We start from the raw sequence: 27,758 nt of genomic DNA on the forward strand, positions 1-27,758 counted from the left end.
GGTAGCGTCATTTTAAACTGTGCCAGAAAAAAAAAGAGGCGGATAATTAAATTAAAGAAATGTTGTAATTAAGTAGAACAGAGAGGAAAGAAAACAGCCCGAGTTTTAAGCTTGTATCACATATTTCCTCTAATTTTTGGGGCTTGAAACAAAAATATAATGTTAAAGGTTTTTTTAATGAAAGGTTTGGTTGTTTGGGACTGCCTGTGTGAAATCTTGCTAATTAACTCTCTCTCTTTCTGTGCTGTGTTTACGTGCGTGTGCCTGTGTCCCGCGTGCGTTGCGCTCGTGCGTTTGTGTGTTTGTGCGTCTGTGTGTAAGGGCGCGTGCGTTTTCCGCTATACTCTGGAATGCAGCCAGTCTCGGCTCTTTTGAATCCACACTCTGCTTCCAAAACCGAAAAGCCTTTGATCTTTTTTTTTCCTCGCTGTCTCCTTACCCGGAAGAGAACCCCTTCTCCCTCTCCCTGTCTCTCCCCCCTCTCTCTCAGCTGGGATGAACGCACACGTGGAAATGTTGGCCCGGCTCCACACTCGGACCAAATTTAGTCATACAAAGGCGAGGGAGAGCGAGGAGGGAGAGAGACAGGGAGGTGGTGGTGGAGGGGAAAACCGGGCGGGGGGAGTTGGGGATGAAAGAGCCAGCCGCCGCAAGATCAAAGGCAGCCGCGGCTCCGCCCCGCTAACCCCACCTCCGCGCTTTATAAAGATCTGCCTCCCCATCCCAACTTTGATTCTCACGCAATCTCTCACTGCTCAGACACTCAGAAAGCACCACACTTCCTCTGCTTTTTGGCTTTAGTTCTTAATTCTTTTTTTACGAGTTTTCTTCCGAATGTTTCAAAACTCAAACACTTTTCTCCTTTGGTTTCAACCAGTTTTCCCCTGCCTTCATGGCCTGCTGTATTTATTTCCTTAGTACATTACTTTTTTCATTGAAGACACAATTTCTGTATTTTTGTATGTTTGGAAGCAAGATTACACATTATATCAACTGTTCTGGTAAACTAATAATTCCAAAAATAATCCCTGAGTAATCCTTAAATCTGGGGTTTAATTGTTTTCATTTGTGTTTATGAGCAAATTCTTAATGAAAACTTGCCTCTTTTTCTAGCCTCGCCCCGTCAACCCCTTTCCTATACATCACTATGGATCAGAAGACTAGAAAATGTCGTTAGGCCTTGCAGTATTTGTTGGTACGGTTTCGATAAGTTGAGGCACTTGGCCAATTTGAGTTCATTGGACTAACTAATCATACTGTATCACCTTCGCATGATTTAATCATAAGGAGATAGCTGTTTTATCTACAATTTTCTTGAAAAAAAAAAAAGTTAATTCAATATTTGGACATAAAAAAGTACGCCAGAAAGAATGGATTTTTTTTAATTAAAATGATACGCCACCTTTTTGAAGAATCTAACATAAAAAATCTATACATTAAAAGTCTTAAATATTATTTAATAGTGCAACTGAATAGCTTGTTTAAAAATGATTATGCATCCTTCATACTGGTAGTGTTTCAACTGAAAATTCCACCTTAAATTAAATGTTTCTTCCTCTACCTTGGCTAGACGAGTTTAAACTTGCCTCTTACTTCTCTCTTTTTGCGATTATCATTTTCATTTATCACAATTGTTTGAACCCATCACAAACAGTGCGTGTGCCAACCTCGCTGCTGCTTCTTCTGCTCCTTTTTCTCCTCCTGTCTGCCCATTTGTTGTGAGCTGTGTATAAATCTCTCTCAGGAGGAGTGTCAATCGGTGCGGTGTCAATCAGAGCCTCGGCTTTCCTTTCATCTCTCCTTCCTCCCAATGACTGAAGAGGGAGGAGGAGGAGGAGGGAGCACGGCTACATTACCAACACACACATACACACACTGGATACATTACACTGTGGAAGCGGTGCGGGGAGCAGTAGGAAGTCTGTCCGCGACATTTTTCCTCTATATCTTCTTTTTCTGATTGTTTTATGACTTTTTGCTTTCAACTCTCCTCACCGAGCAGCTGTGAGGATGTATTTTTGAGCATGAAAGCGGCTCGTTGCGTTGCTCGTTGCTGCGTCCTAAGTGTTTAATTTGTTTTCCTCACATCCACCGGTTACCATATAACCCTCCAGACGGTGTTTTGATTTTGTTAGCCCACTTTTTTGCCACTTACAGGACGCCACAGCTTCTTCACTGGACGTATTTTTCTCACTTTTATAAATGCACTTCTTGAAATACTGGACCATATCCGCCGTCATTTGACTGAAAACAAGTGATGAGAGTTTAACTCGCGGTCTGTCTTTTTTTTATTTTTTCCTCATGACATTGAGTTGTGTCCCAGACTCTCCCTCTGGCCCGTCAAATCTTGAGCTTTCTGGTCTGAGTTTCTTTCAGTCGAGCTGAAACACTCGTGGTGAAGAAGGACGCCGACAGCAGCTTCACTCCTCCTGTTGCTTCAGTAAAAACACACCGGCAGCGTGCTCGCACGCCGCTTCCTCTCCAAGTGACTCACGGTCTGCACTCCGCTAAAACAAGGGGACGTTTTCCCACTCTGGGGATTTTAAGTGGGAGTTTTTCCCCGCTGTAGTCTCGGACAGTTCTGGCGTGTGGCTTCAGTTCTCCCTCAGAAACAAACACAGAAAACAAAAATGCCACAGTTATCAGGCGGCGGAGACCCGGAGCTGTGCGCCACAGACGAAATGATCCCATTCAAAGACGAAGGAGACCCGCATAAAGAGCAGATCTTCGCCGAGCTCAGCCACTCAGAGGAAGAGGGAGACCTGGCAGACATCAAGTCATCTCTGGTGAACGAGTCAGAGAGCAGTCCCAACAGCAACAGCCACGATGTGAGTAATGTTGTGTTCACTGATGTGGTGAATGATGGAGAGGAAGGTGGGTATCAACTCTCAACTCCAGCAGGGAGGGTGAAACAGCCGGCATCAGGCTGCAAACTAAGTTTTATTTGATCCTTTCAGTATTTCACTTTTCTTTTCCTTTTTTTGTACATTCATCATTTTATTTTTTTCTGGTGAGTGGAGGATTTTTAATTTCTAATGAAATGTGATTTAAAGAGCAGACTAAATATATAAGAAACCAAGGGCTAATACAATCCTGATGCAAAGAGCCTCTTGTTATTTACAATCCATTTGAAGCTCTTTCATCTCAGAAATTTATCAAAAATGCATGAAGAAATGCACAGCCTCACATGTCTGTGAATACATTCATATTTATTCTATGGTGACAATGATCAGCTTTGTAGGAAACTGTTCACAGACCCTGGTGCTCCAGCTTCAATTACAACCAAAAGATGGTCATTTCTGAAAAATCAAAGATCAAAAAAACACCTGACTGTTGATGATAGTAACATATTTTTAATCTGTCCCGAAATTTGAGATAAAAAAATATTTTAAAAGGTCAAAAAATGTGGTTGTCATTTTGTGGCCTTGTGGGCAGCCTGAGACAAGTATATGACTGAATCTACAAGGTGCACAATAATCCTCACCGCCTCTAAAATATGTTACGATCTTAGATTACATTCAATTTTTAAATGATTTCTGTTACCATATGATTTTTAAAAAACATACAAACAAAAGAATCACATCCAATGCTAAAATTAATAAGACGTGCCTGTATGAATTTCTAATGCCCTTTTTATGTTTCTTTTTTGTCGATCCAGTTTTGTCATCCATGAAATATTTTGCATGTTATGTTGATGAGAAATATGTTAAAACAATCTGCATCTGCACCGTTTTCAAAAACCGTTACATACAGGTTAAATTGAGGCAAGATAAATTTATCTGAGGAAAATCTTCATCTCAATGTGTTGACTTCATTCTGTATGTAAATACACGTAAAATCTCAATGGAAGAATTATGAATAATGAATTTTTAATGTTACTAAATTTATTTCTCTGCCACTTTTATATTCAAATCCTGAAAGATGGCATCACATTAGCCCATAAAAAAGACAGCAGGCACGAAGCATCCCAGTAAAATGTGTATTTAATTTTCCTGCCTCGCTCCACCCGTGTACTAACCTCAGGATGCAGACTGCAGCATCCCCATCCCAAAGTTCCTCATCGGTTTTGTCATTAACCGGAGTGTTAATGAAATTTTGGGCGCATCCTGAAGAGGAAGAGGCTGAGCAAATTCACCACAGAAATGTCCTAGAGATGCAAGAAACAGAGGCTGAATGTTAATTAGGAATCCAGTGGAGCTCCCTTGCTCTGCTTGAAGCCATCCTGAGAGGTCTGAACTCCAAAAAGAGGTCCTCTTTCCCAATTCAGGCTCGTAAAGAAAGAGGAAATGGATGTGCGAAAAGCGAGACACTTTTCCCGTTTTTAATACAAAAACTGTCTCAATCATCTCTTCATTTATTCGACGGTTATATTTCAAGCTTTTGATTCATGACCAATATTCTTGGTGTTTATTTGATTAGAGGGGGAGACTTGAAATGAGGGAGAGATGAAAATGAGAGTGGACCTATGGTATTGAAAACAAGTTAATTTGTAAGCTCCTTAAGGACATGAAGCTTAATTAAGTGGTTCTTTTGAAGCTTTGATGCAGGCTGCTCCATCACCCCTCTATAGATAGTACTGTGTGTGTGTTGGTGTGTGTGTGTTTGAATGTGAGTGTAAAGCTTGTTCTGCCATGGTGACAAGCAAGTGGACGGCATTTGTCCCAGTTGTATCTGCTGGTGTCTGACCGTATCATCATGTCTCTGTGTGTGTAACTGCGTTTGAAAGCCCTCCTAATCGATTCGCCATCATTTCAATGTATGTTTTTCTTTTTCTTTTTTCCACTTACAGGCAGCTAGACAGTCCCAAATACCACAAGATTCATATCACGAAAAACACAGAGACCATCCGGATGATGGTAAGTGACACGTCCTCGAGCAAAAGGCTTGTTAGATCTGCATGCTTTGTAGAGCACGACCAGCGTGTCATTTGGCTGTAATAAAGCCTCAGATTTTCAGGATAATTCTCAGAAGCTTGAGAAAAAAGTGATGCCTTGTTCCTCTTCACACAGATGTGATTGGTCACACTTTTAACTGCTGGTCCTCCCCTTATCAAAGCCCCTGTTTCTGCTCCTCTCAGATATATAATCTCTCATTCAGGTCTAGTCAGGACATGCTTTACCTTCATGTTTCCTGTTACCTCCCTCAAAGATGAGGGTGCCTGCAGAATGTAAAATAGATTGAAAGGACTGTAAAAGTGCATGCTTTCATGTTTAAAAAAAAAAAAAACTTGATTGCACACAAAGAATGAGCCTTAAAAAATCTGAATAACATCTGTTGTGTTCCTAATTATGCAATTAGCACAACAAACTATTCCCGCATATGTCTGTGTCATGCAACATGTTGCTACCGCTCAGGGCTTGCTGCACTTTGGCCTTTGTAGTCTGACCTTGCTGCTGCAGATCATCATTACACTCTGAAGAGGAGTGTGTCTCCTCTTTGTTCCCCTTTCACTCTTGAATAAGACCCCCTCAAACCAAACACTGCCTTTTTTCTTCTTCTTCACAACAAATCCGTGTTGCCATCAGGGCTGTGTACCACAAACACACCCCAGCCCCCGCGGCCTTGTTACGCAGCATGCAGTTGAGTGGCGAGTGGCTCTGTATTGAGGCCTCTTCTTTTACAAAGCTCCCCCTCTCAGGATAAAGGCATAGAGGAACAGTTGGGGCGTCTCCTGTTTTGACACAGTCTGTATGTTCTTCTAATTGGTGCTAATTGGCACAGAGGGGCTCCATTGTTCCTCTGCATAATACGACCCTCCTCTCCAAGACGGGAAGAAAGGGCACAAACAAAGGCCGAGGAAAAATAGGGCACAGGTTAAAACGATCCGCAGTGATATTATTACAGCGCCAGCCGGAGTGGGAAGGCCAACTTTGTGTGCAGCTTTGCCATCATAACAGTCTGATTCTACTGACTGAGGGACACGCAGTGTATGTTAGATTAGCATATCTTAAAGATTGAATATAGTGAGTGTACAAAAGTCACACCCTGTTTCACTTTTTAATCCTTTTTTATTAGGAAAGCACCAAGACATGTACGGTAAAGGTCCGTATGCGGGTTACCCAGGATACATCATGATGAGCAACATGAACGACTCCTACATGAACAATGGCTCTCTTTCTCCGCCCATTCCCAGAACGGTCAGTACCAGCTATTTTCTCCTGATTTTGTTTAATTGTGTTGTTTTTTTGTGACATGAAACGCTGCTGGTGTTGCAATGAACTTGAGCAGGAGGAGCTAAGAATAAACATTAAGTAATGGCAAGGCAATAAGCCTGTTGGAATTTTGTGGTGAGGATATGTGCCTCATAAAATCCAATTTCGATTTGTCAGTTGACAGAAAATAAATCACAGACTGTTTTAATGAGCGGGTAAGAAATGACCCAATCAATGTTGGTTTGTGAGTCCAAGGAGGCATGAAATATCATTTTTCTACATCTGTTAAGGGTAAAATTACGTTGTTTAATAACTGTTAACGTTTGGTGTTACTCTGGTCTTTGCTGTATTCATAGTAGGAAGTGAAAACACGCCAGAAGAGATTCGACTTGCTTTAGCACCTGTTTCGGTTAAATCCTGGTCCAATTACTGCTTTTACAGCTTCAGACCTGAGCAGAGGTCAGATAGTAAAAAAAATGTTTTAGACTCTGGCTTGGTAGTGTTACAAATTCTGAAAACGTAAAGTAGAGTAAAAGCACCAAGAAACAAGCAGCTTGGCAACTTGTTGCTTTACCTGCCCACAGACTCTGCTCTGCTTCTTCACTTTTAAACTCCTTACATTCCGCTTGAAACTTACTTGATGATTTTGTTGTTGTTTGTGTTCAGCTTCTTAGACTGTGGATTTATTTGTATTTCTGGCGATTAATGCTGCTTACTTTCTGATGTAGAATTGTTGTGAGATTAGAAGTCTGGAGTTATTGCTTCTAGCTGCAGCATTGGGTTTTAGTGCCAACTTTTCGAATTTTTTCTTTTCATCTAAAGTAGAACAAATTGTTATAAAATCAAAGTCAGATTGAAAATATGACATGCCAAATTCATTTAGATAGCTTTAGTGTTTACCCATTGAAGTTACAGATACAATATCTTGCTTGTATATTTAGTGTTGAATTTTGTGTTTAAGATGACAACACTGGCATTTATTACAAAATAGTAAGTGAAAAACAACTGGCAGCTGAAATTAAGAAAACAGTGAGTTTAAGATGTGTTAGATATTTCCAAGTTTTCTTTGTTTTGATTAACAACCCTAGCCTCGTCAATAAAAAGCACCAGACTGAGTGGTAGTGTATATTTGTGCATCATTTAGCTAAATGTACCAGTGTTTTTGTCTGCTATGCCCTTGGGAACCGCATGCCTGCCACTCTTATCCACAAGATTAACAGAGATATACAGTATTTCCCATCTTGTTAAAATCTTAAGTGATGCATGCCTACATGACCCAAGTAAGCCCTCTAATTAGCCCTGCATGACAGAGGAGGCCTAAAGGCAGTATCACACCCCTGCAGAGGAGTTCATGGTGCCGTCCAGGGGTGGCGTGCTTTGTTGCAGATATCGTCCTTGTGACCGTATTAATTTCAGGCCAGCTGCAGGTCTCTCTCTCACTGGCGGCTTCCTGTGTCTGTCCCGTTTGCAAATTTCTCCTCTCAAGACAGACATAAAACGCTGGGCACTCCAGCAGCTGTCCACTCTAATCCTGTTTTGTCCACGTCTCTGGGTCACAAGCAGCCTCAGTCTGGCTATGGTTTGCAAACACACACACACACACTCATACACACACGCATGGTGCTGAGAGGAACCCAAGAGCTTTGGGTTGTTTGTGCCTTTTGCAGCTCATTCGTGTTAGTTTCATCAGGGTAAAGTTGTGAAATGTGACTTCAGTGTTATTATAAGAATCGGCTTTCGTGGGCAGATGTGATTGTCGGGGGCAGATGCCACATGCTGTGTGTAAAGGAACTTCATTCACACGCAACTCTATCACGAAATGATGTTAAAATTGCATTGCTTCCCCTCTGCCAAAGCTGCAGAGGGTGAAGGTATGTGACATATCGGAGAAAAATACCCCAGTTACCTCAAGGTTAGTCCCCCTCACTTGACAAATAGGATGTTTTTCACCAAAATGTTGATGTGACGCTTTAAAAATCCTTTTTTTATGGCTTGTTTTCTGGTCAATTTTATCAATTACTCCATCAAACGTGCCGAAAAGCTCTCAGAGGTCTGTATGGAGACCAGCTGACTGTGTGAGAGGAAATTACCCCTCACTGCACGTGAATTAGGCCAGGCAGTTAGGCAGCTCATGTGCTGCCAAAACTTTTACAGCCACGCTTTCATTTCATTTACCATGGCTGCCTTTCCCCCCACAATTTCCCCCCCTCACCCTGTCTTCAATAAAACGGTAGTCATTTTATATACGTCCCTCGCACTTATCCAATAAAAAGAGCCAAGGCTTGGTGGAGGGATCACAGAACATGAGTCCTCTGGCTTTCTCACTGATGTCAGCTCGTAGCCACAGTATCTGCAGGCCTGGGATCAGTTTTCAGCCCAGATCAAAGGCACATTCTCTCTTTCATTCTCTTCCATCCCCAGCCCCAAACCGCCGCCCCCAATCCCGGTAGTTTAGATTGATTTCCATTGACCATGACATTCCTGCACATGCAGTCCAGTCATGATGGAGCTGAAGGGAGTAGCTGATTGTCAGCAGATTTTTTGGGGGGCTTCTAACTTGATAAGTCACCTCTGCTGCAGAGGCTCAGATTCAGGTGTCAGGATGCCTAATGATGCTCACTTCTTTTCATATGGGGTTTAAATATGATGTGACCACTTCAGAGAGTCAGAGTTTGTCATGAATACCTCCATTTTTAGAAAACTTATGACTGTATCAGGATGTAGAGCCTGGGTAAAAACTGAAATTTGCTGGGTGGTCATCACAGCAATGAATCTTTAGTGCAATAAAAATAGATGTCAGTGTGATTGGACTCTGCGAATTTTCAGGACTTAACAATTTCTGTTCACACATCAATCTGACTTCTTGCAGAATTTTTAATTGAATAATAACCAAATTGAATAATTTGTCTGTTGACACACACATGACCCACTTGGCAAATTTTGGTTACCATGTGTGAGCTCTCAGATGTACGCAGAGATGTTTTCAGGTAACAACTCTTAAATTAGTTGTTCCAGACAACTCTCTCCTGCATCTGTGTCTTTCTATAGCATTTCTTTATGGTTTTGATCCAGATTCTCATAAAACCTCTGTATAGGATATTTTTGAATTCATTTGGGAAGTCATCAGCGCAAGTTTGACATGTAGGAGAAGTTGTTGTCTGCTCTGAGGGCTTCTGTTTTATCTTTTTCTGAGAGTTCCTGCAGCCTTTTTGGCTCATGTGAGGATTTGAAAATGACAGCTACTAAATAAAGATCAGTGTGCATGTGATGGACAGTGCATATTTTTAAATAACCTGAAAGCTATTTTCAGATCAAGCTGCTGTTGTCACATTCAAATTTGTCTTTTGTTAAAAGGTTTTAAGAAGTCTTACAGCGGCTGAGCTCTTTGGATCCAACATATACCCAGTGAATAAACTCATGCATGGTTAGAAAGATAAAGACACAACTGTTTGCTTTCAGTTTGGAGGTTGTGATAATGCAGACTGCGGTGCAAGGTTTTTCAGCTGACTGGGGTGATGTGTTGATGATCTGCGTTAGGACAGTCTCATGGTTTGTGCAACAGCTTGAGGAGAAGAGCAAATAGAATCACAGATTTTTATTTTCTAATCTGAGTTTTGCTGCCGTGGTGGAGAGAGTTTAGAAAGCTCCCTCTCCTTTCCCCGTTCACTCTATTTTTTTCCTCTCTCCCTCTGGACCCTCAATTGCAGATCCTCGTGGCAAGAAAGAGGGGGTGTGTTGGGGGAGGGGGGTTGCGGCGCAGTACTTTCCTTTGATGTAGTGGGAACGTGACGGATCTGCTAGCCAGTGTCTCGCAGCGTGGAATCACTAACCCAGGCTTACCTAACGGGATTTGGTAGGACCGCTCTGGTGTCCCTCAGTGCCATGTGTGTCCTGAGCTCATGCCCCCAGCGCTACCGTGGAAGATCCCTGTTAAAGAGAACACTACATTTACCAGCAGCCCTCCATGTCCACACTGAATGATGGAAGCTTGTGATGGAAGTGTCGTTTTTTTTTAAGTCTCTATATGTTAGACAGGGAGTGGGAAGTTTAGGCTAGCTTTATTTCTTTTGTAGGTAAGGAGTCTTTTGTTCAGGACACGTTTGTTTTAGTCTTCAAACATCATCCTGTCAAACAAAGCTGTTAAGTTGCCAAGTTTAATGCTGTAAACAATATTCAGTGACATTAGTGTCATCTGCTGCACAGCACTGTCAGACAGATATATGTGCGTACACATGAAGCACATAAGCAGGGACCTCACACAGAAGAAACTCTCGGCACCTCGGGTGTCTTTGTAGTGCCGCTGGGTCGTGGTGCTTTATAAGCAGCGCCATTAGCACTCAGGGTTTCTTCTCGCCCCTGCGCTGTACCATGGTGCTGGTTGACATATTTACACCATATGCATGGCGCTAATGTCTCCATGTGGTTGCAATCACCTTATCGGTTTGTTTCATCTTGTTAAATGGAGCTCAGCGGAGTGATTGTCTACCAGGAACAGTAGACTCAAGAGATGTAAGCCAAGAATGAGATGGACAACAGAACTGAAAAGCTATTTTAAATTCTTATGAAGAAGTCTGATGTATTTTTTTAGAATCAGATGATTTTCCTGTGCTGTCTCTGGTAATATGTCAGGTTGCTGGTCTTTGAGTGACAGTGACAATATCGAAGTCATTTGAACACACAATATGTAAGAGTAAATTTGGTGGCAGTGGTGTTCCCTCAATTTTGACTTCTTCTTGGTTTTACCGTTTTAAAAAAGGAAAACAAGTGCAAGGAAAAAGCAATCCAGAGTGCCATTGTGGTGATCATGACATGCAGACACGCATTTAAATCCAGCTGATGTTTATTTAGGGCATGTGTGACTGCTCAGAGCCCAGCACTCATACATGATGACACTTTCTTTGCTCCCCGTCCTCCCTCTGCATTTGGAAGAAGCTTAACCAATCAAGCAGTTCAGCCTGGAGCCAGCCGGTCAGGCCACTTCTCAAGCCCTCAACACCTGCTTGCAGGACTTCACTCCTCACTAGCAGCCTGCCACTGATCTCCAGGGGTCAGCACAGGGCCGTGCCAAGGTTGTCCCTCATGTTTGCCCCAATTCTGTTTGAATGGGCTGGGTGTGGACTTCCTGTAAGGGCATCTCAGGGTGGGATATAGGGTGTTGTTTTTTGTTGCTGTTGGTGAGGTTATGAAGAAAGTGGGTGAATTCTTTCTTGGTGCAATAGTTCTTTTGTCTTTGTTTTTTAAAAACTCTGTCACCTAATTGACCCCGTTCAGCTTTTTAACCCACGATTGCAGTAGTAGTCCCTCAAAGCCGATCACAGTACCTCACTGTTCCCTGACACAGTCATAAAGTGAGTAAAATATGAATAGCTTTATTGACTTCATCCTGACAGCTTGCAGGTCCACATAGAGGCCAGCAGTGTTCTAGCTTGTAAACTGCAGCGTGGGGAACAATAGGACCACAGGAGTGAAACATGGGTGCAAATCCTGACGGCTGCGTCCAGACTTCAGAGGAGCTCAAACAGCCCCCACTTTGTCCGGCTAAGAAACAGAGCTATGATCAATAGCCGCTCTGTTGTATGAAGTTGGTCAGTCTGTGGCGCTCTCCCGGCCTCCCTCCTTCTCGTTGCTGTTTCATATTTTTCAGAAGCTCATTATTTCTTTCTGCAGAGGGTGTGAGCACTAAAGAGGCTCACATGCAATGTGTATCTGACAGCGCTGAAATATTAATGGTCCCCAGTGTAGGAGGTTGGTATAGGGCCTGCATAGTTTCAGTACAAAGGGTGCCTTCTCGCCACCAGGCTTTATTAGCTGAGCTGTTAAATGAATGGATGAATACAGTTCAGCCTCTTTCTTGATGCTTCCTTTTGTGTTCAGCGCTAAACTTCAAACCACTTTCTCCTTGTGTAACAATTTCCAGAGTGTACACTGAGCACACACACATGCATGCACTGGTAAAGAAGTTTCGCTGCAGCGTTCAGCTTTCTGTGGGAGGACAAAGAGGAGGGTTCTGCTATCAGTTCATTTTGTGTGGTCTCATAAAAAACACCCAGTTCTTTGACTGTGAAAAAAGCCTGTCTTTAATTTTTGGGAAACCCATAAAAGTTTGTCGCTCCTTTCATATCGGCAGCAGAATTGAAAACAAATGCTACATTCTCCCTCCTCTCCTTTGAACTGGCCAATTATGGAGTTGTGAAAATAAAAATCAGTCTGTAGATCTCCTTACCCCCTCCCCTCTTTTTTCTTTCCTTCTCTCCCCCCTCTCTCTTTCTTCCTCAGTCACTTTTTTTTCTCCTCCCCCTTGTTTTTGAAGAAACCGAGGGGGATCACTGATGTCAAAGTCAAAACCAAGAGCATTAAGAAAACTGGCGAAATGCAATACAGCTGCAATCCGACATGACGCTAGAAAATAGGGCTGAGGAGCAGAAAGCCTCTCTCCCGTATTCCCAGGGCGCGCAACTGCTCCCGGCCTTGGCTTTGATCTCTTCAAAGCCTCCTGCCTCCTACTAGATGGAGAGTCTTGGCTGCAGCTCGTGAGCGCTGGAGAGAGGCAAGGAGGGAGGTGGGGGTGTTTTTTTGGAGGGGTGGAGGGGAGACGTTGTCTTTTCCTTTCCAAGGCTGAAATCAATCACGGTGCCGAGGCAATTATGTGTAATTCAAGCCCAGCCAGATTAGTGACTCTTGTTACCTGAGCGACCCAAGCTCTGTAATCTGTGAGACACACCGGCCTCACCGGCAAAAAGGAGAAGCCAGGAACAGGCGAGGGCACTTGAGGGAAAGGAGGGGATTGAGGGGGAGAGGGAGAGGTGCTGAAAAGCAGGCTGCCATGCTGCTGTCCAGCAGAGCAGAAAATCAGAGTACAATGGAGTGATTACACTTGCAGATGTAGCTATATTTATGACAAGGCGGATAGAGAGGGAGCAGAGAGAATGCTGAGCGCTGATTGCCATGGAGCTTGCTAGTTAGCGTGCTAACGAGCTGGCTCTCTTTTGTGTTCAAACATGTGCCTAATGTCACCTCCACTGTGCTCCCAGTCCTCCCCCACCATCCTCCCCCTTGTCCCCCCTCCAGTGCCATATCTCTATCCCTCATGCCCTCCACAGCCGGCTCTGAAATGCAAGCTCGGCCAAGGCTCCTGCCCCAGGCGCCCAATTTACTATGGCTGGAGAAAAATTCAGTGGCCTCAAGTCACAGAGGAAAACAGGCGAGCTGAATGCTCTCTCCCTGCTGCTACTGCTCGTCTGATCTGTGCCACTGTTTCAGTGTCTTAACGCAGCGGTGTAACAATTTACACCCTTCTGCTTCTTTATACGGCTCACTGAAGAGATTCATCCCAATTACTCCTCCTAGTTTAGGCAAATCTGGAAATCATGTAGGAGTTTGATGCTATTGACTAATACTATCTAGAGTTTATTCTGAGATTTTTTATTTGTGTGACTTCTCTTTCAGACCCAGCGCCATTCTCATTTGAGGTTTTATTAAAAAAAATAATAGGAGGTTGGATAGAGGGCAAAGGTCAAACGCAGATTCATATGATTAGTATTTAATTGGTGATTTTTGATTGCCAGTTCTTTGACTCTTCCTCTGTGCTCGCTCTGTAAGCGCTGATGTCACAGGGATGAGAACAAGGCTTTGTTTTTTTCCTCAGCAGTCACTTGATGCAGGATGATGAAACCCACAAAGATATCTAGCAAGAACGTGTTTGTTCATCAGATGAGCTCGCCTTGTGCTTCATGTTTCTTTTGATCATAGGACCGCTCAGTCAGTGATGGAAGGCACTTATTTTCTCCTGGGATGTACACATTGAATAAATTACATATACCATCCTGTTATTAAACAACATAGTTGATGAGGATAGTTTGAAGCAGACTCTAAAAATGTAAAGGTCACGCTGAATGGATTATGTGGCATCAATGGAGCCAGCGTCCAGCTCTGCGGGGACCCTTAAATCCACTCGCAGCCATAACCCCTCAGCTATGAGGCCAGGTGACGCTTTTCATGTCCTCCAATGGAGAGACATCACAGAGGCCTCTACCACTTTGAGCTGCCCGTCATCAAACAATGCATCAAAACATCAAATCAATCCACCCCCACTGTATTCCCCCATCTTTCATCTCAAAAGACAGGAAGTGAGTGCCCATCATGCCCCGCACCTTAATTCTACGTTTGCATTTCTTGCATCCCATACAGCGGCGCTCCTTCCATATGCAAGTGACCACATAAAATGAAAGTTGTGCTTTTCTTTTTTAAAAAACTTTCAATTTGTTCACCTAAATCCTCATATTTTTAAAGGGGCACAGGAGAGTGTTTATTGTCTCTTAGTTTAACCTGTGATGACATGGAAGACACTTATAAATGATGGATATTGTTACACAATTTTTCTCCGATTGTTCAGATGCAGACCCGTGTTGTTTGGTATTAGCTATCATTTGCAGTCTTGGTATAAAAGTAGACACACATTTGCAGTGTTTAATCCACCCAAACAGCCAAAAGCCTGAAGATTGTTTCGCACCTAAAATACCTTGGTTGGCTTATCTAAATTTTCAAAGAGCTGAAACTGGTTCTAAAAATGGTTCCTGATGAGTTTGATGGGCTGATTGGCGAATATCAGCAACAGAAGGATCTTTTTTCAAACCAGATAATTAGTAGCACGTGTTCCTGCTCATTAATGTTAACATTGATTCCTTAATAGCTGAGTGAGATTATATTAAAACAAGAGCAGTCGGCCATGAATAAATCCAGCTTAAAGCTGCATTACAACCACAGTGTGTCCATTGTACGGCTTATCATTCAGAGTTGTGGCATCAGGTGCATGAGTGTGCCCCACAATGTCGCTGTATCCATATGCCCTCAGCCTAAGGAGTCTCCTTTGTGCTGCTGAAATTCACTATTAGCATTTCTTTAGAGGTATCAAGGGATAAGCAGACGTTGTCCGTTGCTGTGTTGTACATGGTCATTGTTTTGTTTGTATTAAAGCCTACAAAACCCTGCCACAAAACTAATTGACGAGGCAGAGTTTTCATGTGACTGTTCAGATCCTTGGAGAGGTTCTTCAAGAGTTCCCTGAGTCTGTGGGGATGAAGAAAAGCCATTTGTTCAGAGGGGATCAGATTTGAATGGCTTTGTGCTTTCCATTCAGATCTTAACGGGGGCGTGTGCGCCTGGCTAGAAAGGACTCCCTAAAACGTGTGGTTTGATTAGTGGCTAATTCCAGGCTGAAAGGCAGTTGTTGGTAGTCTTTACCAGTTAATCCCTTAAACTTGGACTCGCACCCCAACAGGTATTGTTGCACAGTCCATAATGCGAATGAGCTGAAAGGTCTACAGGATGATCTTCAACGATGACTGCTTTTAGCACTCTGACATGGGCCTCATTAAAACCAGAGCTAAAACACACTCATGGTTTTTAATCTATGTATTGTGAAAAACAACTTTGGGAGTAAAATCTGCAATGGGTTCATTGAGATAAAAATCAGTTTTAGTCATGTGACAGAGGGGTCAAAAGTTCAGATCAAAGCCAGGACACAGGTAGCTTCTTGTGCCAAGCAGTTTTTGAATATTACTTGACCCACACACAAAACCCTGTCCCAACATATGAACCCTGTTAACAAACATCAGTACTTTTCCATTAGCTTATTTTTTATATCCCATTAAGTCTCACTTGCACAGACTCACTAAGGCGTCAGTATTTTTATTCTCTCTATTCTTACACACTTTGTCGGTGGGTGTGCATCTGTCTGAGTGAAATACAGAAGGAAAACTAGGTCAATACTCTCTACAGCTCCAGCACAAGCTGCTCTCATTCAAATCACCTCCCCATCCACATTTCCAAGTGTGTGCCATTGAAAACCTTCCCCACAAATGCTGCAGCGCCTCTACTGCCTGTTCACTGTCTGCATTCGTTCAGATTTTCCCTTGCTAGCTTGCAGTGCTAGCATTTACCTCTTCTTCCCTGTGGATGTAATGTGCAATGTTGCTACAGAACTAGCCTGGAATTAGGGAAAAGAGTACTGTCTCCAGCTCTCGTCTCTACAGGTAGAGACATACAAAGACCCCCACCAGACTCTTTTTTTCCCCCCCTCAACGCTGAGCTCTCAAATCCAAACTGACAGCCATTCATGCCCAGAATACCTGGGCGAAAGCTGAGGGAGGGGGGGGACACTATCTAGGTGTAGCAGGCAAATCCCCTCTTGTTCGACGGCTCTGAAGCTCCTGCATGCGGCAACTCATCAGCACTTTTTCCTCCATTCTGCACTGCATTTTATTTCCCTCTTTCTCCATGTCTGTCTCTGCTATTGTTACAGAGGCTACGATTTTTGCGTGCTCGCCACACAGAGTTAGCTTGTGCTGCGTATTTATTTGTGTACATCTCTCAGGGCCTTCAAATGTTGTTGTTTGAATGTGGATGTTGGCACCACGGTGCAGCCTGGCATGAATGTATCTACTCAGCAGACCAGAGCTGGCTTCTAATGATAAATCATGCAGTGTGTTAATGCAGCAGCAGCGCGGCTATAAATAGTTGCTGGAAGAGAGGGATGCTGATTGATTCAGGAAGAAAAATAAAATGTGACCCAACATTTTCTGCCTGTGGTCAGCTGTGAATGCAAAGTTCAAACTTAGGGGCCCAAGAAAAATAAAGGGCAATGCTGCAGTCAAAGACGTCAACTCTAATTTCTAATACAGAAGTAATGGTAGAGAATTCAGATATGTCCTTTTCTTTCTCTAATATTAGATACTCTATATCTAGTTTCTTGACGCACCAGGTAGCTCTGTCTCTCCTCTTGTTAAGTGATGTGATGATTTTCCTCTTATATCTCAAAATTTAATCCGTTGAAATTAATGTTTTTCAGAAAGTGGCCATATACTTAGTTGAGGCCATTGTTGCTACATATTGGGTGCTCAAGTGTGTGTGCGGTCTGTCTTTTGTGTATGTGTTTGTGTGTGCGCTCGCAGGCCTGCTGACAGTGGCACTTCAGCAGAATGTTTGCCCTTTCCTCGGTCCTTTGATGTGACCAGGTCCTGCTGTGATAATGAGCCCTGTGCCCCGCCGCAAGGTGAACATCCTGCAGTTTGCCCAGGGCTCTGCCAGAGCAGCTGCCCAACCCCCACCACATGCACGCACGCACACACACACACACACACACACACACACACACACACACACACACACACACACACACACACACACACACACACACACAAAGCAGACCTCCACTCACAGCTGACCAACTTCCACACAGTGCTCAGATAGTGCGAACGCAACAGCAATCCGTCATGTGCCACAGAATCATGTCAAGCTCTATAACTGCATCTGCACTGAATACAGCAATCAACATTAACGAAATTAAGATAGAGAGCTCCCAAACGCTCTTTTTAAGCCTGTTGATCACTTTCCGCTAATCAGTGATTTACATCAAAAGACAAAAAATGACCAGAATTTCATTTTTATAACAGAAAAAATGCCAGATGTACTATTGATTATAAACATCATTAAGAAGGGAGTACAAACTACTTTAAACTAGCTTTGTCAACCAAGCCAAATTAATGATTAAATGAGAGTGTCCAGCAGGTGATTATGCTTAATAAGAACCTGAAAAGGTGAGAAAAGCCCCTGACGTGAAGCATAAACGGTAGCTCATGATTAGGGATGGGTATGGATAACTGGTTCCTGTTAGGGGCCGTCTACACGACAATGGTTTTAGGGTGAAACTCAAAAGTTTTGTTGCGTTTCAGCCTTGATTTTACCCGGAAACGGTGTTTCGGCTGACCTAAAACGCAAACTTCTGAAAACGGTGGGATTTTTCTGAAATGCTCCAGACACCGTTGCCGTGTAAACAGTAAGCCGGCGTTTTCAGTTGGAAGGCTGACATCATACTCCGCCTCACATGCGCGCATGTAACAGGACAACAGTACCGTTGTTATGATTGTCGTGAACTACCCTGTTGTGCTTGTGCTGCTCAATCTGCTGAATCTGCTGACTGTTTTTCAACAAAATATACATCTTTTGCTCCACTTTTTAACTTACTATTCCCTAATACACCAGATTAGCGGCTCAACTCTACTTAGGTGGAGATCTCCCAAAAGTGGCTTCTGGACAAGACAGTTATAGCACCACCTACAGGCCTGGCATGCTTACTGCAGTGGTTTCAGTCCATCAGCGTTTCCGTGTAAACGCAGATTTTTTTCACTGCGTTTGAGCGTTTTCAGATGAAACGTCGTGTAAACGGGGCCTTGAGAACCAATTGGAACTGGTGCCAATGGTGATTCATTGCTATTGTTTGCCTTTTTGTTTAATGATTTTCCTGTAAATTCTTTCCATTACACCGGAGCAGCCAGACCTCATGTCATGTACAAAGATTTTTAGCAATTTTTATTTATTCTGTACTTATTTAGGTCAAGAGAAATCCAGATCCAGATCCTGCCAGTACTTGACTTCCAAAGATTTACCAACCAATAAAGTTGTGCCATGATGTAATGTTTATGAGAGACCTGTGAACTTTACCTGTCCCATTATTGCATGGTTATTATATCTAGCCAAACTAGCTTGTGTAACAGTGCTTGTCTGCATGGTACAGTAATGTCATTACAACTGTGTTGATAGTGCAGCTGCCTGACCAGAGATATTTTGTGTAACACAGCTTTTAAACCAAAAATATTAATACTAAAAACAACTGTTCGAGGGGGTGTTCAAATGGCTTCTTGTTAATATGCTAAACATGACTCGATTCAAATGCCCCACGATATGAAGGCAACACTTAAGCTGCTAAACATTTTATCTTGTCTAGCATCTCCTCCCTTTGTGTCTTAGCAAAACTTGCAATGCGATCAACTGCGGCACAAAATTGTCAGCTTTAATTGTAGTATACACCTGATACCAAACCAACATTCTCTGTGAAACTGCTTTGACACCTGGGAGGTGATTTTACACAAGTCTGAGATTGAATGTTGACCCCTGCCCAGCCCTAAACATCATCTGATAATTCTTACACCCCTGACTTCAAACTTCTTCATGATGTGCTGATGTCATATATCGTCCTACCCACCTCACTTTAGTTAAACAGGGAGAAAAACAGCAGCTGCATCATTTTAATGTTCAGCTGCTCTTCCTTAGTTTTTTTAATAGCTTCTCCACATAAAAAATTAAGAGCTGAATACTTTAAAAAGCGGAAAAAGTCCTTTCAACTCGGGCAGGCATATTTCACACAAATTATCTTCAGAATGTCACTGTGAGAGCTTGTGTGATTGGTTTGCTCGCAGCACATGCTTTTCATGCCAACTGAAGGATGATGGGTAATCCACCTCAACGTATTCAGTTGTGCTTGGTGGCGGCAGTGGGGGAAGAGACAGTCAGCTGTTAATAGCTCTTTTGTGCTCATATGTAGCATGTATGTGATAAATTCATTAAGATGGGTTGTTTTTGCGGTCTCTGATCTTTCAGCTTCTACCATGACCATGTTTACAGCATGTCTATAAGCTTTAATGGCTTTTTCCCCCCTTTGGATTCCATGTTTTTTACAGCAGCTTGTGTCAGTCATGTGTGTTAATGTGGAGCGTCTGTGCGATTGTAATGGTGGTGTTTAGAGGACAGCATGACCACTTTCCTCACATGATGATAACGTCTTGCACTTTAGCCAATAAAACCATAACATTGCATTTTTGAGCTGTCCTTGCAGTCAAAGTGGCTTAATGAACAGAGTTTGCTTTAAGATTTGGGATTTCTACCAGCTGGTCTTGGCCTTCAGTGTCAAAATTCTCTTCAAATTTTGGAGTGGGGCTTACAAACAATTTAGATTAAAAGAGAAGGTAGAAGTGGAGATATAAAAAAGTGGAGACATGAAGAAGGGGGAGTTGTAAAGATATAAATTTGTCTCCAGGGCAGGCTTTTCCTCTCACTTGAAGCCTCCACCACTCCTGTCCCTGTGGTTGGGTTCGCTTGTTCGTCTCATTACCCGGGGCGCGTGGCACTCCTTCCCGGCTTTCTTTTCCATTAATTGGGTTTCGTTACATTAAGCCCTCTGGCCAAGGGGCCGTCCTGCCAATAAAACATTCCATTTTTAGCAAGCTGGTGGGGTTGAACCCGCTCTATGAATGGTAATTGGTTATTTATTTAAGCTTCCTCAGGTTGGTCTCCCCTGGTTTTTGGAAAAGATGGTGGGGAGGAGGAGGGAGGCATAGTCCCTTTTCTTTTTTACACTGGAAAGCGTCTGTGGGAGAATGTTTGCTTATTTGTGGGGGAAAGATGTAGCTGCTTGGAGTGGATACCTGGTCTGAAGAATTGAAGCCCTGGATACTCCTGTTACATACAAAATAATTTAGACTTCTGTGGTCGCTGTAAATGCAAACAATCAGTAGATGCTATCTGCTCCGGTTCACCATAAAGGTGCTAATTTCCTCGGGTAGTTGGAATCATCTAGAAGAGTATTGATCCAGGGATAAAAAAAGAAGATTTTTTTTTAATTAATAGAGAGGAAAAAAGTCAAAATTTATTATTAGTTATTCAGGGGTGATGTCACACTTGAGCCTCCCTTGCAAGTAAACCTTAGCTTTTCCCTGCTCTTTTTATTGGTTTACAAAACATTTAGAAATGGAAACATGACATCAGCTCATCCACAAGGTCTACACTATTCTACACTCTTAACATTCCAACTGGTTTTAAATGCCCTGACATCAGCTTGGCTAATTTCAATCTTTCAAATACACCTTGATCAAAATTTGCCATCTTTTGGTCTTTCTGATCTTTGATTTGAGCACATTTCTTTTGACTTGGCAGCTGGCTAAAATTTGACAGCCCCTCTTCTGTTTGATAGCAGTACCTGTGTGCAGAGAATCACATCATCAGAGGGAGAAGCACCTGGACACAGACTCAGTGTATAATACATTGGTACATGTTATGTAATGCAAAACATTGAAACAAACCACTGCTGATCAAATTTTTAAAGGTCTGAAGTGAAAAAAAAAACCCAAAACAAATATTGGTTAAAAGAAGTGTTAAGAGACAATAAGTAGCACAATAAATGAAATAATAAATCAGAGCATGTCACATGTCAGAATGTCAGGCTTGTGGGCCAAGATAATTTGTGTGAAGTATGCCAGGTCAGTGTTTTATAATTTTGGGTCTGAGCCGTTCTAATATTTAAGAGTAGACTGTTACGCAGGAGTAGATTACCTTTGGTAAATACCTTTGGTCAGGATACCCAAAAGTATCTGGTGTTTCCACCTCAGTGATCTGTCTGAGGCTTTTGCAACAACTTAGCCTGTCTACAAATCTACCTATAGCTTTATGCTAATGCACGGTAGCTTCAAAGATGTTTTCAGTATTTCAGTCCTTAAAGAATATAACTGAAATGATCCAATTTAGCCTTCTCTTCCCCAACAAATGGTTATTGGAAAAAAAACAATATGAGTCACTGTATTTTAAGACTCTGCTCTATTAAGAATAGCATCACGCAGCACTATATAAATACACGTTGCAAGATCATGACTTAAACCTGGACACAGTTTTATCCTGAAGTGTTCTTGAAATTTCAACTTTGATCCTAACTTTTCAACTGTTCAAATAAAATGTCCCCATCATTGTTGTGGGCACAAATATTCTCCTGCACTCATCCCTTGTTGTTATTTGCGACAAACACTTGGTGACACAGTTAATAACAAGAACTATTTCTTGCCTCATGTTTCTTTTAAGTTTCCTTGTGACATCCAGGGCCTTATTTTTTGGTGCGCTCCCTCCAGAGTGCAGTGGTTGAGGCTGGGTTTTGGGGTGAGGAGGGCTTCTTAGTGAAAAGATTTAGCAGCATGGGAATCCATCGCTACCACTTGAGCTGCCATCTCCCCAGCTGTTTGTGAAACACCTCACATGGTTTCCACACACTTGATTGTAGCTGCAGGCGCGAAGAGTCCTCATTGCATATAAATTACAGAAGTGGGAAGTGATTATTATAAAATTTTCGCTTTCCCTTTTTTCCACTCCACTCTGCAGAAGTGGTATAATTGAGTGGAGTACAAAAGCCGTGCTGCGAGGGGAAAGAGGGAGAGTGATGCTTAAAAGGCTATATTGCAGGGGTAGTTATTGCATGTACTCATGCAAACACACATGCACATGCTCAGGAACCTCAGCAGGACAATGGTGGAGGCAGAATACACGGTTAGAGACACCGGCATGCAGTCACACAAATCCTCTCCAGCCAACGAAAGGAAACAAAAACAAAACGACCCCACCCCCAATTTTCGACGGCACGCCAAGTCACTGGCTCTCCGTGCTGAAACACACTGGAGTGTGTCCTCCATGAGGGCTCCCTGCCAGCTCCAGTTCCACACAATGCATTTCTCTTAAAACCACATCTGAGGGGTTCTCTTGAAGGGCCGGCCAAGCCTGGATATGAAATTCCAAATGGAACGTTTTCTTCTCAATCCTCTCCGCCTGTCCTCTTTCGCTCTCCCTGAAAATATGAATAGAAAGATCCTAAGCCTATTATTTCTCCTATACAATGAGAAGGAGACCTCCAATATGGCCGCCCTCAGTCACAACACGGATGCTGCGTCTGCGTGTGCTAACAGCTCCTACAGTCAGTAACAGGATCAGAGGGGATCAAATTGCTTCAATGTGGCGTGACCCTGACGATTGTGGTCACTTGAGTGTCTCCAACTACTTCCTTCAGGAAATTAGTGAAAGTGTTTCATGTATTTGTGTGGACACGCCAAGAGTGGCAAAGGGTTTGCAACAAGTCTCCACCTTCAACAATTATAGGTGGCTCCATAATGGCTGCCACTTAGGAGCTTTGACATGAAACAGTGAACACATGATATGAAAAGCTTTCCCATCGCACTGTATGGAATTCAGCTCGGAGCCTAGCTGACATCTCACTGTTTTCTTCTGATGTAAACTTTGTTAGTTATGGTATACAGTTTATGTAAATAGCCATAAACTCTGTATTGGTCACAGAGGTCTGCATGGTTTCTCCGGTGGATTTCTTCACAATAGAGTCAGTTTATTAAGAAGTTGAGAGGAATTGGATTTGACAGCTGGAACCAGGAAAAGCACAAAAAATGGCTTCACCTCTAGGGTTGGAGCTTCCAGCTTCTACTGGTGCCAAGGGATCAGTGAGTTATTTTTGCGGTATTGTGGTGCATGTTGTTCAGAAACAAGCACACGAAGATGCTGACTTTTGTCTCTATGGCTGCTACAAGTTAGAGAAGTCTCGTAGCTAAATGATAATTCCTCAGATTCTTATCTCTTTCCCACAGGATAATCAATGGGAGTGGAGAGGCGTAAAATAATATGTGCGAGAAAGCTATCATTTAGCCCCTGGTGTAGGCATGTCCCAGCTGCCCGGTTAGCCCTCCTTTAGGGTTTACAGCCCTGATTTCTAATCCCTCTCTTCTGCGGGAAGAGGTCTGACACTCCCACTCTTGCAGATTATCCCGTCACCTTTGACTCGTGTTGACTGGGGTCAGGGAACCACACTCACCTGGTCTGATGTGGAAAAGCCTGATGGTGTAATTAGTTTCCAGGCAGGATTTGTGTTGTTTTGACTGAAGCATGCAGCGTGTTTAAACTCATGTGGTTTAAAGGTGGACTGTGCTGCATGATGAGGCTCATATCGAGAGCAAGACTGGGAAAGAAAATGGCTTGAGGAGATGAGATTCCCAGACCGATAAGGCGTCTGATGTGGATGATGTGTCATGTGGTTGGGGAGACCTCTTTTATTTCCACATGCGCACACACACACACACACACACACACACACACACACACACTGGCCTTTTGTGTTTCCAGTTTGGACCTTCCCAGAAGGTGGAGGGAGGGGAGGGTGGTATTAAGTTGAGAACGGTGCCAGTCTGCGAGAGCTTTGGGGGTAACTCAGACATTCCAGCCGCCCTTGTGGTCCAGGGGTTTTGCGTGTGTGGTCGGAGTGGGCGAGGAGGGGGACCAATCACCACGTAGCACTGCAGGAATGTCACCCTGGTGGACATGTCACTGAAATGGAAGCATCCCTTCCATTTCGTCTCCTTGGATCTTTAATATTATCTCTTTGCAACATTTGAAATCAGGTGACCTCTCCCATCGGAGCCTCTGATCACCACTTCATTGAACTCTTTGATTCCTTGTGGGAGGGCTTTGGTGCGAGCCTGTCTCACCGAGTGGTAAACTGATGTCCTCTCTGATTAGCCTGACATCCTGTGGAGGTGATATTTTGGTTGTGAACAGTAGATTTAGCATGGCTAAGCGCTACCATGTGTTCAGTGCAGCCGAAGCATGCAAGCACTGTTGACTGAGGGTTGGGGTTGGTACCGGGACTCTGAGGACCCGGCTCGCTCTGTTTTGGTTGTCAGGAGGAGGCAGGTCTCTGTGAGTCAGCCAGGGATGGGAGGCCACTGTTGACGTGATTACCCCTGCATTAAGCACTGCTGCAGACATCTGTCTCACTCACGCGCTCTCTCCCTCCATATCACCCCCCCTTCTCCTCCCCCGCCTCCTCCTCCTCCTCCATCCCTCATCTCTCCTTCCCCTGGCTCTTGCTCTGTAATGAACTCCCCTTATTCACCAGCTAATGACTGCCTTTGATCTCCCGCCTAAGACCTCTGCTCTAACTCTACCCTGTGAATCTCTCTTTTCTCTCCCCTCTCTTCCCTCTATCTCTTGCTTTCTCCAGCTCTGGTTGCATCTCTCTTGCTCTTTCTTTCTCTTTTGCTGTCTCAAACATGCCCATGCGCCTCTTTGACTTGTTTTCCTACTTTTTCAGGGAGTAGGGTTTTTGGTCCTGCTGACCTAGGCTAAACAAAGTTTTTAGGTGCTGCTAAAAGAGAATAAATTCAACTTTTCTTTCACAAGCTTACCCTTAAACTTCACCTCATATCTGTACGTAAGCAGACCACCAGCACTATATGTTGCTGTACCAGTCCCCAGATCATGTGGCAGGGAGCGGGAGCATTATGCTTATGGAGTAATGCAGCTCAACTCTGTGTAAAACCAGCGATCTTTCATCATTTTTAAACCTCTCTTATTTTTCCTCCACAGTCCAACAAAGTCCCCGTGGTGCAGCCGTCCCATGCAGTCCATCCTCTCACTCCGCTGATCACATACAGCGATGAGCACTTCGCCCCAGGGTCCCATTCTGGTCTTCATCCCCAGGATGTCAACAACAAACAAGGTAGAAACAATACAGATAAATCACAGAATGACACTAGACTCTGCAGCAGAAAGATAACGTAAATAAGTGTCTTTGAGGGTTTTTGTGCTTTTGAAAAGAAATCTCTAAATACTAGCAACGTTCTTCAACTGGATAAAAAATACTTTTCTTTAATAGAAAAAAAACGAAGAGACTTCTGATTGGTGGAGACAGTCATGTTAAAGGAATGGGCGATATGCAGCTGACAGACATACTTGTCACTTATTTTATTGCAAAAATGTTTGTTGAAACAGCACTTGAAAATAAGCAAGAGGAACCGACAAGGAGAATTAAAGTGCCCAAAATGCTTCATGCACTTTAACTCATTCACTGCCAGCCGTTTTAGCGCATTTTGACCTATCTTTTAAAACCCACATAATATTGAGTTCTATGACTCTGTAAACACAGAAAACCGAAATATGGAGGAGACTCTTCTTTCATCAGAAAAAAAAGATTGTCTCTACCTTTTTCTGTTCTTTAGCGGGCAACGTTCCGCACTGAAATGACGTCAAATACGTCAACGGCAGTGAAAGAGTTAAAAACCATGGCAGAGGTTGACCTTTGTTTTGGTGTAACCAGCGTCTCTGTTACCTGGTGTGCCTGATGCATTCTCACAGATGTCTTCAGATTATTACAGAATACTCCTCTGATGAGTATATGTTGTCATTGTAATGAAAAAACAAAACCAGGATGCATTCCCAAAGACCTCTTCTGTGTTATAACCATAGACTGTATAAAGAGTGGACGGCATGGTTCTGCCATTTATCATTGAGTTTTGAAGCCAAAATACCCCCGTCACAGGCGCATTGGTAGCAGTTGTCTTTCGAGAGTCTCATCACTTCTTGACTCTACCTCCCAGTATATTTTACAATCCCCCCAAAAAATACACAAGAACGTCAGCTGTCAATCATTGTTAAACGTGATACAAAACCTTGTTTTTAACCTTTAACAAAAAACGGAAACAAAACTTTTCAGAAAAAAGAGAACTTGAATACAAGGCAGTCAAATGATATCTTCAAATCATCACAACAATAGGACGAGAGAAACATCTCTACGAGGTGTATTAATTTTTTACAGTTTGACCACAGCCCATCTGGAATGACTAGGGAGCAGGATTTTTTGACCTATACTGCAGCCAGTCACCAGGGGGAGCAGTTTTTGTTTACAGTGTATGGTTTCAACATTATGCAAAATTGATATCAACTGACATGTTCAGCTTACAGCTAACCAGTTCACAGGGTCACTCTTAAAACTGTAACATTGGAAGTTGGCGGGTACACGTTCAAACTTTCAGGCTGAAAAAAATATGATAATTAGGAGTTGTTAAATCAAGTCAGCGTAATGTTTCCTGTGGATAGCAGGCAAAATAAAAACAATAGTGGTACACCTCCAGTCAGAAACTTTTAGTACTCTGGGAATGTTTGAGGCTTTTGGAAAGTGATACTCCAGAACTTAAAGCAGCTAATGTGGATAGGTTTGTGTTGAAAACGTGTATTGCAGGAAGAGGCATTATTATGTGTTATGGAATTTGTCTAGGAGAAGGCACCTGACATAAGTAGGCAGACTCTAAGATTTTTTTGTGTAAAGAGCACTTTCACACTAAAAACTTATAGCTCAAACATCACTTAGAGTAGTCAATAGGCTGGAAAGGCAGATGATACTAGGAGTTACACGTTTGCACAAAAACTGCACATTGCTGAACTTAACGAAAGTCTAATAGCAGGAACAATCCTGAGCAAGCTTACTCTGCGTTAAACTGTATTAAAACCTGAGTTGTTTTTTGAATCCCTACCTGCCAGAACTGTCAGGAATCCATCAAAACCCCTCAAAAATCAAAAGGTGACACAGCAAAGTCATCCTTTTCTCTCTGCTCCTCACATGAACTCATTTGAAGCAGCCTGTGGGACGACGCGCTGCGCTCCCCTGCCCTCTCTCCCTCTGCTCTCTCTGCCTCTCAGTAACAACATCACAGCTCTGCTCTGACAGCTGCAGACGAGCTGCTCAGCAGTGAGGACGAGCCTCCTCAGCCTCCTCAGCCCCACGCAGCTGGAGACTTTGGCAGCTTCTCACTAATGCTGAAAAGGACGTGGGCCCTCCGCAGTTTTGTCCCGCACCTTTTCTTCTTCTCCTTCTTCTTCTTCTTCTTTCTTCTTTTCCTGACTTTCTTCTCCCTCAGCTGCCAGTTGAAAAAGGGGAGAGGGATCAGACAGGATGTAGGCGATGAAAAAGTTGAGGATGAGGCTGGGAGGTTCTGAGGAACCGGCTATAAATAACGATGTAGAACAGAGCACACAGAGAAGTGAGATGAAGGGAGTGAGAGACGTTTAAAGAATCTGTGCTCCACATATGTCAGAGGAATCATACATCAGACACAGTTTGTTGAATATTTCTCCAATGGAGGCAGGAAAGAATTTGTGTTGACACGGAATCAAGCAATAAAA

General features: G+C 43.1%; 1 protein-coding gene across 6 annotated transcripts in view; it reads left to right on the top strand.

Moving 5' to 3' along the window:
* The first annotated feature begins 1,861 nt into the window (after positions 1–1,861).
* Positions 1,862–27,758, top strand: part of lef1 (lymphoid enhancer-binding factor 1) — a 44,223-nt gene continuing 18,326 nt past the window's right edge. For 4 of the 6 annotated variants that reach the window (XM_074689197.1, XM_074689172.1, XM_074689206.1 and 1 more), the window contains exons 1-4: positions 1,864–2,828; positions 4,790–4,856; positions 6,016–6,137; positions 25,167–25,299. In XM_074689197.1, coding sequence (XP_074545298.1) covers positions 2,631–2,828; positions 4,790–4,856; positions 6,016–6,137; positions 25,167–25,299 — 520 coding nt within the window. In that variant the 5' untranslated portion in view covers positions 1,864–2,630. Of the gene's footprint in view, positions 2,829–4,789; positions 4,857–6,015; positions 6,138–25,166; positions 25,300–27,758 lie in introns of all 6 variants that reach the window. The other 2 variants (XM_074689181.1, XM_074689189.1) reach the window with 1 other exon arrangement.

This window comes from Halichoeres trimaculatus, unplaced genomic scaffold (genome assembly GCF_033239565.1).
Source record: "Halichoeres trimaculatus isolate MK-OKI-2021-1 unplaced genomic scaffold, fHalTri1.1 fHalTri1_scaffold_2, whole genome shotgun sequence".
Taxonomy (NCBI): Eukaryota; Metazoa; Chordata; class Actinopteri; order Labriformes; family Labridae; genus Halichoeres; species Halichoeres trimaculatus.